General features: G+C 41.4%; 1 protein-coding gene across 1 annotated transcript in view; it reads left to right on the top strand.

The window, feature by feature from the left end:
* Nucleotides 1–2358: 2358 nt before the first annotated feature.
* Nucleotides 2359–13036, top strand: part of neb (nebulin) — a 57642-nt gene continuing 46964 nt past the window's right edge. Inside the window, exons 1-29 of the mRNA XM_041951006.1 lie at nt 2359–2394; nt 3253–3360; nt 3551–3658; nt 3922–4026; nt 4124–4228; nt 4361–4465; nt 5060–5164; nt 5841–5945; nt 6040–6147; nt 6631–6747; nt 7286–7387; nt 7491–7598; nt 7699–7803; nt 7913–8011; nt 8530–8634; nt 8760–8867; nt 8958–9071; nt 9180–9377; nt 9519–9626; nt 9747–9845; nt 9998–10102; nt 10589–10696; nt 10841–11152; nt 11282–11488; nt 11608–11712; nt 11827–11934; nt 12023–12334; nt 12455–12661; nt 12786–12890. Of these exons, the coding sequence (XP_041806940.1) occupies nt 2359–2394; nt 3253–3360; nt 3551–3658; nt 3922–4026; nt 4124–4228; nt 4361–4465; nt 5060–5164; nt 5841–5945; nt 6040–6147; nt 6631–6747; nt 7286–7387; nt 7491–7598; nt 7699–7803; nt 7913–8011; nt 8530–8634; nt 8760–8867; nt 8958–9071; nt 9180–9377; nt 9519–9626; nt 9747–9845; nt 9998–10102; nt 10589–10696; nt 10841–11152; nt 11282–11488; nt 11608–11712; nt 11827–11934; nt 12023–12334; nt 12455–12661; nt 12786–12890 (3717 nt within the window). The remainder of the gene's footprint in view (nt 2395–3252; nt 3361–3550; nt 3659–3921; nt 4027–4123; nt 4229–4360; nt 4466–5059; nt 5165–5840; nt 5946–6039; nt 6148–6630; nt 6748–7285; nt 7388–7490; nt 7599–7698; nt 7804–7912; nt 8012–8529; nt 8635–8759; nt 8868–8957; nt 9072–9179; nt 9378–9518; nt 9627–9746; nt 9846–9997; nt 10103–10588; nt 10697–10840; nt 11153–11281; nt 11489–11607; nt 11713–11826; nt 11935–12022; nt 12335–12454; nt 12662–12785; nt 12891–13036) is intronic.

Raw genomic sequence — 13036 nt, 5'->3', positions numbered from 1 at the left:
CACCAAGGCCTTACCAAGTGCCGTGAACGGTACAATGGCGCTGTGTGGTGGCCAGGCATCGCCAGTGATGTAAAGAAGCTTGTGATGTCATGTAAGCATTGCAACATTCATAGACCGAGCCAGAACAGAGAACCGTTGATCTCCACACCATTGCCTGATCTACCATGGCAAAAGCTTGCAGCTGACCTGTGCGAGTTCAAAGGTCGTCACTACTTAATCGTGATAGACTATTTCTCCAGATGGCTCGAGATCCTAGATCTACCGAAGACAAACTCAGAAACAGTCATACAGAAACTGAAAAGCATCTTCACACGCTATGGTATTCCAGAGGAGCTCATGACAGATAACGGTCCTCAGTTCTCAGCCGAACAGTTCAGAAACTTTACTGCTGAGTATGACTTCCAGCATGTTACTTCAAGCCCTCATTTTCCACAATCCAACGGAATGGCTGAACGAGCTGTGAAGACGGCAAAGTGGATTCTCAAGCAAGACAACCCTCACCTTGCTCTCCTGAGTTACCGCTCAACACCAACAGAGCCAACTAGGCAGAGTCCCGCCAAGTTGCTAATGGGTCGAGAAATCCGTACAACACTTCCCGTACTCAAAGAGAGCCTGCGGCCAATGTGGCCAAATCTAGAGACTGTAAAGAAAAACGACGCAAAAGCAAAGCAGTCCTACGAGAAGTACTACAACCGCAGGTACTCCGCCAAGCCCCTACCACCACTCTCCATCGGTGACAAAGTCAGAGTGAAGATCGACGGAGAAAAGGCTTGGACAACACCAGCAACTGTGCAGCGCCAGGAGGCTGCGCCGCGTTCCTTTACACTGGAGACGGAGCGAGGAGACACACCGCGACGGAACCGGCGCCACATCCGGCTGGTCAACCAGGAGCTGTCATCACCTCGAAAGATGGATGTTCCTCAGCCGACGGAGCAAGATGGACAGCATGAGCCAGCAGAGCTGGACGTACCCGCCGCCAGCGCTCCTGCTGACGTCCCTGATTCTCCTGAACACCCGACTCCGGTCGTCACCAGGTTTGGTCGGACTGTTAAGCCAAACCCAAGGTATGCTACTTAGTTGAGATGATGAACAAAAGGGCAGAATAAATCCCTTCTCATCTCAAGGGTCCGTGGTAGTCTACCCACACCCTTAGAAAAAAAAAAAAACAGGACATTGAAAAAAAAAAAAGATAAAGAATTGTAAAAAAAAAAAAAAACTTGTGAAAAAACTGTTGTAAGAAAAAAAAAAAAACAAGAAACTTTTGGAAGAATTTTGTTTATTAAGTAATGACTGAGTTAAGTGAGTATACAAGAGAACGTATAGTTTAAAGTTTAATGCCAACAGCGAATGTTTGTATAGTGTATGTTTACTATACTTGAAAAGGGGGGGAGATGTCATGTATGGTTAAAGTTCAAGTGCATAATATTGCCAACTGCGCATGTGTGACGCAGCCCTGAGTCTCATGATGCACTACGCGCGAGACACTCATGTCAGTCAGCCTAGCAGTCTGTACGAGTCAGCGATGTCATGTTAGGTGTGTTCAATAAACACCATCGTTAGTAATACAATGTCGTCCGCGTCGCGTTACTTGATGATGTAAACGCCACAGGAGTGAAGGCAGAAAACTTGTTAGATGATGTTAAAAATGTTTTAGAATAAAACCCAAACTGTCTGCATGGCTAGCTATTACTAGAAAACTTATGTACTTACAGTACATAAGTGAGAAAATGTTGTCATTTGGTTGAGCCAGTCCTTTAAATCCATGAGAGCACTGTGTGAACAGACATAGAGATTATAAAGCTGTCTAAACAGTCTGTGTACTGCTGTGTGCTGTAGCAACCGATAGCAGGAACAGTGGTCTATGAATTAAAAAAACAAGGGCAGAATTATTGTCATGTGAGTGCCTGGTGTTTATAGACTTGGTCAAAGAACAGTCAGGCTCACGTGATATTAATGCTTCTCTTTCCTCTGCAGAATGCAGGCTTAATTAAACTGCATTCACACTTACAGTACATTCACCCCTGAGGATTTCACCGACGCTGTTTGAGTGGAGAAGGAATCAGTTTATTACAGGTTAGGACAAAGATCCCTGATGTTATGCAGTTGATGGACTGTTTGAGGGCATTTGACAGAACAGCTACTAATATGATGCAGTGTAGAGTGATTTCCCAGTGTAAAGTGATTTCCCACTCCTTTTGCTGGGAGTGGCAGTGGCAGTAATTGATGAGCACCAGAGCTGTGGAAAAATCATCCTCAATCCAATAAAATCACTATGCTGTTTCTCCCATAACTTGTTCTGGCAGTTTTAAAGCCCCAGAGTGTGTCCTATATTTGTAATATGTTGAGCAGATTACAACGATGACTGTCTCTGAGCAAAAGACTCAGTTCTTTCAGGTAAAGCACCTCCTCCCAAGGGTCCGTCAAACAGTACAGGAATCCCTTCCCTTGTCTTGACAATGGTGCATTCCCCTCCTTGTCTGCATGTCTGTATGGATGTTCTGCTGTCTGGTCAATTCATTGAAGGCATAGCGTCTTGCAGGTGCATGAACCATAAACTCTTTTTTTTAACCAACCCGTCATTTTAATCTGACCTCCAAGAAGAAATACCTGCTTTTTGGGCACTTAATTGCTTCTTTTAATGTAGTTCCTTGTGGCTTTATTCCCCAGCAGACGAGATAATGTAACTGTCATGTAGACATGTTGCTGAGCCTGGCATTGCATGCTGTACGAGGCAGTCATAGATAATGTAGCTGTTACTGTATACTCAGCGCTTCCTCTCTCCTTGTGTTGGTTTTGTTTGTCCTTCAGTCACCCTTCATCCAGCTTCATCTCAGTCCATAATCATGCCATTGTCTTAACTACCTGTAGAATCTTTTACTGATTTATTTATATTCCTTTGTGTTGACTTGAATCACTTCAAGTATTGAAGGTGAGTGGAATTAGACTAATAGGTACACTGCCAACTCACACAAATTAGTATCAGTTTGGTAAGTAGTTTTCCCTTCATCTTAACAAGATCAGATAATTTAATCAGCAATTTTGTGTTAGAATACCTTATTTTAGAAATATATTCCTTAGAAAATACGTTAGATCATTTCTTCTGTTAAAATATCCTTCTCCTTGTCTTTGATGACAGCCCTGTTGTCAGTGGATGCAGATTTACTTCTCGGCCCATATATTCCCTGTAATCAAGAAGCCTAGACCCTTTTGTTAGTTGGGTAGTTAACTGTGCTTATCTTTGTCCTTCTCCAGTCTGGCTTGCCCACCAGGAAAGTGAGGAAGAAGGTCAAGGTGGACACTTCCAAGTTCATGACTCCTTACCTGGCCCACAGCCAGAAGATGCTGGAGCAGTTCAGCCATGTAAGCAACAATACTTTACTTTTGTCCCCGTGTTGTCTGCTTTTTTCTGCTATTTAAAGAAGCGGATAAGCCCTTTTCATTTTAATATTTTTTTGAGTTATTGTATTTAAGTTTTACTTTTACTTTATACATGATATTGTCAGTGATTTGCAGTGCCGTGTGTTTCATGACTATGTGTACTTCTTGACAGAACAAGTACCGGCAGGCTTACGACATGTCCAGAGGGAAATCTCCTGCTATCATCACTGACACCCCTGAAATGATTCGCATCAGGAAGGCCCAGGAGCAGCTCAGCGAGGTACTATTGAGGACAACAAATAATGCTGTTTAAAATATAAGGATGAGAGTTGGAAGGTTATTGAAATGGGCAATTGATGGTTTGAATCCCATTTGACTCGACATATGACTTAAATGAAACTATTTTATAGCAATAGAATAAATGTGAAAGTATGAAAGTGGAGCAGAGATCCTGAAAAATTCATGGGTCAAGAAGTTGACTTGGTTTGATCTTGCTGGTCACAGTAATAAACAATAATATGAAATTACACATATCATCATCAGGTTAAATACCGTATGGAGGGAAATAAGGCCCGCACAACAAGCCTGTATGATGGTGAGGCCAAAGAGGTCGCCCACGTCAAGCATGTTACTCAACTGATGAGCAAGGTGAGCTACCTGAACTTGTAACAATATGCCAAGATTAAAAAAAAAAAAAAAAATCATTTGAGTGTTTAACACGATTGGTGTTGCTTATCTCTTCTAGGTTCTGTACAGGCAGAAATGGGATGAGACTAAGGACAGGTATCTGCTGCCTCCTGATGCTCCTGAGCTGGTCCTGGCTGTGAAGAATGCTGCTAACTACAGCAAAGTAAATGCGATGTGACCCTGAGGCACTTTATTTTCTTTCCAAAAACTGAATTTTTGTTGACATTAGAAAAACATTTTTAAAAAAGTCTGTTTATTATGCATTCAGTAATTCATGACTTTACATCTTGTTCAGAAACTTTACACTGAGGCCTGGGATGAAGACAAGACCCTGTTCTACCCTTACACTGATAGCCCCGAGCTGCGCAGGGTGGTGAAGGCTCAGGAGGTCCTCAGTGATGTAAGTCGAGTTTACTGTCAATCCCCAGTTTTCAGCTGCACTAAATGAAAATACATCCTGCACATCATTTAGATTTTGGACCTGCGTGTGATTAAGAACTTGCAAGGTGAAAGAACACAGTATTGTGAAATTGTGTTTTTCTGGGAAAAAAGCTTTTTTTTAAATGTATGTTTTATGTTTTTTTATAATCTATGTATATATATATGTGTGTGTGCGTGCGTGTGTGTGCGTGCGTGTGCGTGCGTGCGCGCGTGTGCGTGTGTGTGTGTGACCCTGCCGTCAGATTGCCATTCAGAATCCATGCACATTTTCTCTGCCTGTAGTATATTGTTTTTTTTTCATTTCAGGGTCCATTCGTTCATGCTGAGTCAGATGTATCATGTGTAGCAATTTCCACTCACATTGCAGGCAGTTAAAGTGGTCATTTGTGTCCCTTCCTCTTGAACACAATTGCATTGAACCTTTTCTGCTGATGTAAGAAAGTCAATGTAGATACAATCTGTCTCAGGCAGACAGTGCACTAAGGTCAGCTATTGATGTTGAAGAATTAACCACCTCCGTAAATTTCAACTCCTGCTGTGTGTGCCCCCGCAGGTTCACTACAAGAAGGGTCATGATGAGCGCAAGGCCAAGTACACCTCCTTGGCTGATCCTCCTGAAGTGGAGCTGGCCAGGAGAGTGGCACATCAGCGCAGTGATGTAAGCAGGACGTCTTTAAACTGCCTCTCAAACACGTCGTACAACTATAAAACCAATATAGGAAACACAGGAGGATAGAGGCGCACAGAGTGAGACATGTCCCTGTTTCCACTCAGCTTTATTGTATGCGTACAATGTCAGTAACACAATTGAACCCGCCAGTAATACTTTGAAAGCAATATTCACCACAAGGTATAAAAAATAGAGGTACTGTGCATACACTGCTTTCATATAGTCCATTCTCATTAGTAATATCTGTAATAATTATTGTCAGACACATCAGCTCCTCTCAACTTAAGGTAGCCAGTTTTTGGAGACAAAAGCCCAGACTATCTTCTCTTAAGGTTTAGCTAATATTCTACTATACTGGCACAGGAGAATAATTAACGCTTATTGCTCCTCAGGAAATCTTCAGTGGCTCAATTTGCACTTTGCACAGTGCACCTACACGGACACAGGGCCCTCAGAGACCCACCAACACTAAGCCATTGCTAGAAATAACTGGCCACCTGCTCTCTGATATTACTGGCCATGCTAGGAAAGAAGGGAGAAGTTACAGGGATTACAATCATTCCCAATGTGTTTTATCAAACAGAATATGAAGATAATAATAAGTTCTGCTACAGCATGATCTTTAGTACATATTCTAATGTTGATTGTTATTTGTTCCCCACAGCTTAAGTACAAGGAAGATTACAATAAAAATGTGAAGGGTCAATGGTGTGAGACGCCGTACTTCGACGTGGCCACTGCCAGGGTGGCAATGGAGAACTTGAGCAGTGTAAGAGCTCACTATTTCCTAAGGAGCACTATTTTCAGATTGGTATCAGTCGGTCATTTTTCTGTATCTAACGGTCAATCCTTTCTCTTTTCAGAGAAAATACACACAAGATTATGAGAACAAAAAAGACCAAATTTATTTCATGCAAACGGACACGCCCGTTTATGACACAAACAAGAAGGCTGGCACTGCTGTCAGTGAGGTAAGTACACAAAAACACACACACACAAAGGCATCAGAGTATTTTTATAGGTCCTATCTCATGTGGAAGACACGACAGAGAGTTGACCCGGGTCTCAGAGCAGAGTGTGAGTCAACACACTGAGTCCACTGTGACGCAGCGATCACACTGTTTCGTGCCCACACAGCCACTGCATGACTGAGAGATCTACATTTGGTAAATCTCACTGCTCAAACCAAGTGTGTGGTATCACTATTCCCCTGTAACAACGGATCAGGCTATGTGAAGAGGCTTTTCAGCTCCTGTGTACCTCATAGCCACCCACACATTCACACACAATGCAAACATGCGTCATCTTAGGAAACGATAAAGACACATGTGTTGTTCCACCATGACTGAGTGTGCCAATGTTATATGAGTCAGTGTATTAACCATGTGAATAAACTTCATCAACACACGTCTTTTCTTCTTACTCACACTGCTCTCCATGTTTCTGGGTTTCAGGTCCAATACAAGAAGGAATACGAGAAGAACAAAGCGCAGTGTGATTACAACACGCTCCCCGCCACAGAGAATCCTCTCCTCAGACAGCTCAGATATGCTGGCACCATCCTCAGTGATGTAGGTGTCTGAACACTACGTAGAAAGGAATTTCTGATCATAGCTGGTTTTATGAAAAATGATAGATGATATTTTGAAGGAAACAAATGAGAAAATATTTTAAAAGTACCATAGTACCATAACAATCTAGCATTACAAGTCTTAGTGCCTGTTTCCTGTGTAGAGAGAGATGCTGCTGGCATGAATTTGACAATGACTCTTGTTAGACTGCTAACTAAAAAATGAGGTGTCTGTTGAATGATTGAGGTGTTGTTTTGAGTGTCTAACATGAAGCTCCTCTAAGGGGATTGTCATATTAGTGGTGCTAAATAAAAACCATCTGGAAGTCACTTGCGGTGCCCTCTTGCATACAGTGAGTTGGTTGATGCCCAAAAAGGTTTAATTGAATCAAGTTACAAGTCTTACAGTTAGCCAGTGAGTTTGACATCCACTTTATGTACCATGTAGACAAATGATTTGTTAGGCTGCTCATGCATTATTGAGTGTTTAATTTTTGGAGTTGCTCCTGATCATTGTTTGTTTTCTATCTTTTTTGCAGAAAGTGTATAAGGCCAACTATGAGAAATCCAGGGGTTTCAGCATCAACTACTGTGACACGCCCAAGTTTCAGATGGACTCTGTACTTAAACAGTTCACTGATGTAAGTATCATCTATAAGTTAAAAGGCTTTTCTTTTGTCATAAACCAATGACATCATTGTTTTTATTACTTATAAATACATGCATTTCTATTTCTTTTGTTAGGCACATTACAAAGATAAGTATGACAGTGAGGTGAAGGGCCACTACATTGGCAGCTATGAAGATCTCTATATGCTTCACTGTCAGAAAGTTGAGGAAATGAAGAATGAGGTAAATTAATATGTATTTTCCCTTCCTTTTTTCTCTGTTGTGAGAATTCATTGTATGCTTCATTATATCTTTCCTCACAGTTGCATGTTTTATCTTGCAGCAAATATACAAAGCTGAGTATGAAGACATAAAAACAAGATGCTTCTTCCCTCAAACAATTACGCCTGAATACGAAGCTGTGAAGAAGCTTCAACAGTGCAGCGATGTGAGTAGTATTGGCTAATAAAATACTTCTTTGCAGTAAAACAGATTCTCATTTCTCTTGTTTTGTATACTCTGTATGTCACAAAATGCTTCTCCCTAATGATTTGCAGAAAGCTTACCGGCAACATCCAGACACAGTGAAGTTTACACAAGTGACGGATTCGCCAGTTATGGTTCAAGCCGCCATCAACGCCAAACAGCTCAGTGACGTATGTATGACTGCGTGGACCACCTCTTAGTGCTGATACAAAATACATTATAATCTCATAAACAGCTCTGCAACATAATCATGTTTGATGATGTCCATTTATTGTCTGAAATTGCTAGAATCACCAGCTAATGTTCTATATCAAATTCTCCAAGATATGGAGATCACCTTAAAATGTGCCCAATCATCCACGTAGCCCAGCTGTCTTTCTGTGGGCACCATGGAAACTGGAGAGCCATCTCTCTGTAGTATAAATAGCAACAAGCATTCAGTTGGCCCAGAATAAACTCTGTGATCAGAGAGGGGCTGGGCAGGCAGGGAAAGGGACAGGCAGTATGTTTCAGATGGACTCCAGCTGCACTGCTGCCCTCAAGTGGCAGAAAATCAAATAACATGTTACCTAAACTTCTGTCTCAACTTTATATTACTTTAGGTGTACCATGAGCAGTGCCCTATGAACAGAGACCGAAATTCAGAGTTTAGATAAAACATTATTTAATCACATTGCTCTCTTTGCAGTTGAACTACAAGGCAAAGTATGAGGAAACAAAGGTCAAGTCTCATCTGCCCCCAGACTATCCCTTCTTCATCCAGTCCAGAGTTAACGCTTTTAACCTCAGTGAAGTAAGTAACCATTTATTTGTAAATGCTATACTCTTCATTTCTAGCCATCACTGAAATTTAATTTCTGTCAGTTTAAATTTGGTATCAATTTTTATTTCCTGAATGGCATAATTCTCTCTTTGCAGAACTGTTACAAGTATGATTGGGAGAAATCTAAAGCTAAAAAATTTGAGATCAAGGGCGATGCTATCTCGATCCTTGCTGCCCGTGCTCACACGAACATTGCCAGTGATGTAAGTATGCTACAATATCATGATTTCAGTATTTTTTTTAGTATTTTTCTGTTAATCAAGTAATTAATAACCTTTTGGTCTTCTTTGCAGGTTAAATATAAGAAGGAGTACGAGAAAAACAAGGGACAGATGGTTGGAGCCCTCAGCATTAATGACGATCCCAAGATCTTGCACTCTGTTCATGTGGCCAAAATCCAGAGTGATGTAAGTCATTAGCTTGCTGTAGGACTAAATTACCTACATTTTTCTCAACATTAATTTATCAGAGCTGAGATGAGAGAGCACTCTTGATCAGTCTCTTTCTCTCCCCAGCGTGAATATAAAAAGGACTATGAAAAGATAAAGACCAAGTACCATACACCACTGGATATGATGTCAGTCACCTTGGCCAAGAAATCCCAGGCGATTTCCAGCATGGCTGGATACAGGAGCATCAGCACCAACTTCTTCCTTCCTCCCGACAGTGTGCTGTTGGACTTGGCCAAGAAAGCCAACATCATCCAGAGTGATGTAAGCATAGAGAGAGTGTGCAACATGTTATATAGGACAGTTTGGTTTTTGGTATTAATCACAATATAAAACATGTACTTGCATGGTTATTATCAGCTCATGTGACAGCATATGAATTTGTTTTGTTTTTCTGCATCACAGAATGAGTACAAGTCAGACTACAACAACTATACCAAGGGCACGCCATGGATCACCTTTGGCTCCATGGATGTGGAGAAGAATAAGAGAGCTGCTGAGATCCTTAGTGAGGTGTGTGTGTACAACAGCATCACTTCAGTCTTTCTGACACACCTTTCCCCCTCTACACAAACATATTCCATAGTTGGCAGGACATGCCACATAACATGTTAATGTACTTTTTTCCTGCAGAAAAAATACAGACAACACCCAGACACAATCCCCTTCACATCTATTGATGACCACCCCATCATGATGCAGGCCAAAGTCAACCAGCTTCAGAGGAGTGATGTGAGTTTACCGTCACTCTCACAGTTAATTCTGCAGAAAGACGTCTTTGCTATTTTTTTTCCAAGATCACTTTTGAAAAGATTGTTTTTATCTTTACTTTGAAATAAGTACCACACATGTGACTTCTGTCTTATTGCTGTCTTGCCTTAAAGCTGTTCTACAAAAGAGGGCTGGAGGAGGTCCATCAGAAGTACTCTCTGCCTCCTGATGTCCCTGAGTTCCTCCAAGCCAAGTGCAATGCCTACAACATCAGCCAGGTCAGCCATAAAAATACTGAGAGATCAACTTTTTTCAATTATATAAACCAAATATTTTCTCATAGCACTCGTTTTAAGCAGTCATTTTGTGGATGTTGAAATAAGCTCCCAAATGGGATTTTATATACATATACTGTCGATATAGTTGAGTATGCACTTACATATACTGTAGGTATGAAAGGGTGTGTGTGCGTGCGTGTATATTACACACCTGTTCAGACTCGCTTATCCTACATGAGGTCAACTGGTCAGTCTGATTTTACACTAATTTGTTTTATCACTTGTTTATTTTTTTTTTATTTCATTGTGTTTTATCGTATTGTTGTTTGATATTTCTTGTGATGTAAAGTGTCCTTGAGTGTCCTGAAAGGCGCTTTTAACAAAAATAAAATGTATTTATATGTATGTGTGCAGTAGATCCATGCCATAACTTATTCAATGTTCATATCTTTTGTTGTTGTTTATGTCCGTCATCTGTCATTTCAGAACTACTACAAACTTGCCTGGCAGGAGTTAATTGCTAAAGGTTATGATCTGAAGCCTGATGCTATCCCTGTTGTTGCTGCCAAAGCTGCCAGACATGCTGTCAGTAATGTAAGTTTCCTGAAAGACTGAACCATCCCAGAGACATACCCTGCACCAGATACTTATACCATACTTCTTGTTGCGTCATATTGTCATATTGTAAGTCTTTAAATGCTAAATAATTAGTGATGCTATATGCCCTTTAACCTCTAGGTCCAGTACAAAAAGGCTTATGAGAAGGCCAGAGGCCACCACGTTGGCTTCCGCAGCCTTCAGGATGATCCTCTGCTGGTTCACTACATGGAGGTGGCCAAAATGCAGAGTGACAAGAACTACAAGAAGGACTACCACAAGGTCAAGCTGAAGTATCACAGCCCAGTGGACATGATAAGTCTGGTCCATGCCAAGCATGCCTCTACTGTTCAGACTATGGCTGGATACAAGCAGCACCACCATAATTACAGTCTACTGCCTGACTCAATGAGTCTGGACCTTGCTCGCACCATGAACTACAATTCCAGTGATGTAAGTTTAATTTTTCTTTCACAGTCTTTTGTGTCATAATGTAGGTAACTACTTTATGTCTTGACTAAAAGATGATGTTTCTGCAGGTCTGATACTCTGCATTTCTCACTTGCCTCTTTTACCTTCCAGTATAACTATAAACTGGATTATGAGTCCTCAGTCAAGGGAATTGGCTGGGTTCCCATTGGTTCCCTGGAGGTGGAAAAAGCCAAGGCAGCAGCAGCAGCTCTGGATGAGAAGAAGTACCGCCAGCACCCTGACACCATCAAATTCACCAGTGTCACTGATTCCATGAATATGGAACTGGCCAAGGCCAATGCCAAGATCCTGAATGCGGTTAGAAGGATGAAACAGAATAACTTCTTAATTTGCTCTAATATAAATCTCATGATTTTAGTCCTTTAACCCCTTTTGCAGAATTGACATAAACCAGTCTCTTCCTTAAAATTGTGCAGAAAGAGTATAAGGCCAGTGGAGAGAAGTTCATGCACACTTACCATCTCCCTCCTGATGCTCCTGAACTGATGCAAGCCAGATACAATGCTGTCAACATCAGCCAGGTCAGTTGGGGATTCTTGTCTAGTATTTCAGAGCCTTTGTACACATGTCAAATGTATATGGAAACTCAAATGTTGCTACTTGTGTAACATAACACTGATGATCATTTTATTTAGAATTACTACACCTATGCTCATCGTCAAGATCTACTCAAAGGACACCATGTGAAGGAAGATGCCATTCCCATTGTTGCAGCAAAATCTAGCAGAGACATTGCCAGTAATGTAAGTTGTGAATATGCTTATTATAATGCTGTTATAATGTTACTGAATTCGATACTTTTATTCATACCTTATATTTTCTTTCATACAGTACAAGTATAAGCTGGCTTATGAGAAGGCCAGAGGCCACCATGTCGGCTTCCGCAGCCTTCAGGATGATCCTCTCCTGGTTCACTACATGGAGGTGGCCAAAATGCAGAGTGACAAGAACTACAAGAAGGACTACCACAAGTCCAAGCTGAAGTATCACAGCCCCGTAGGCATGATGAGTATGGTCCATGCCAAGCAGGCCTCTGCTGTTCAGACTATGGCTGGATACAAGCAGATCCCTCACAACTACTTCCTTCTGCCTGACAACATGCACCTGCATCTGTGTCGCAGCATGATGGAGATTCAGAGTGATGTATGTTTTCACTTTTCACCTATATGTTACTATGGTGCAGGAAAGCTATATGCACAGTGATTACTGTGAACTCTTCTACAAATTTTGAGATAAGAAATGTTTTTCTCTATATACCCACAGAATGTCTACAAGTCGGATTACAACAACTACTCTAAAGGCTTAGGGTGGGTCCCTATTGGTTCAATAGATGTTGAGAAGGCCAAAGCTGCTAAAGCCGCGCTGGATGAAAGAGGCTACCGCCAGCATCCCAGCACTCTCAAATTCACAAGCAAGACTGATGCCATGAACATGGCTCTGGCTCTGACCAACACGAAGCAGATGGACAACGTAAGAATGCCAATAGCAGTGCTTTCGCATCTCAAAAAATGTTGCATCCATGTTGGACCAAACTTTTCATACAAGAACCTTGGAAGAATTCACAGGTTTTACTGCTCTTTTTCCTTCCCTCTAGGCTTCATACAAAGCTTCTGGGGAGAAGTTCAAGCATACCTATAATCTGCCAGCTGACAGCCCAGAGTTCCTTCAGGCTAAGTTCAATGCCCAGACACTTAGTGAGGTTAGAGCATCCTATAATTACTGGAAATCAGAGTTGCAGAGTTGTTTTGATGTTGTTTTATCAGCCAAGTATGCAAGTCAAAGGAATATGACTCACTTGAAATGCCAAGTGTATATCGGCATCATCTGCGCACAAAACATTGTCCT

The sequence above is a fragment of the Chelmon rostratus genome, chromosome 13 (genome assembly GCF_017976325.1).
Source record: "Chelmon rostratus isolate fCheRos1 chromosome 13, fCheRos1.pri, whole genome shotgun sequence".
In the NCBI taxonomy this organism is placed as follows: Eukaryota; Metazoa; Chordata; class Actinopteri; order Chaetodontiformes; family Chaetodontidae; genus Chelmon; species Chelmon rostratus.
Note: the sequence above shows the minus strand (reverse complement) of the source record. Positions and strands in the feature narration are given on the sequence as shown.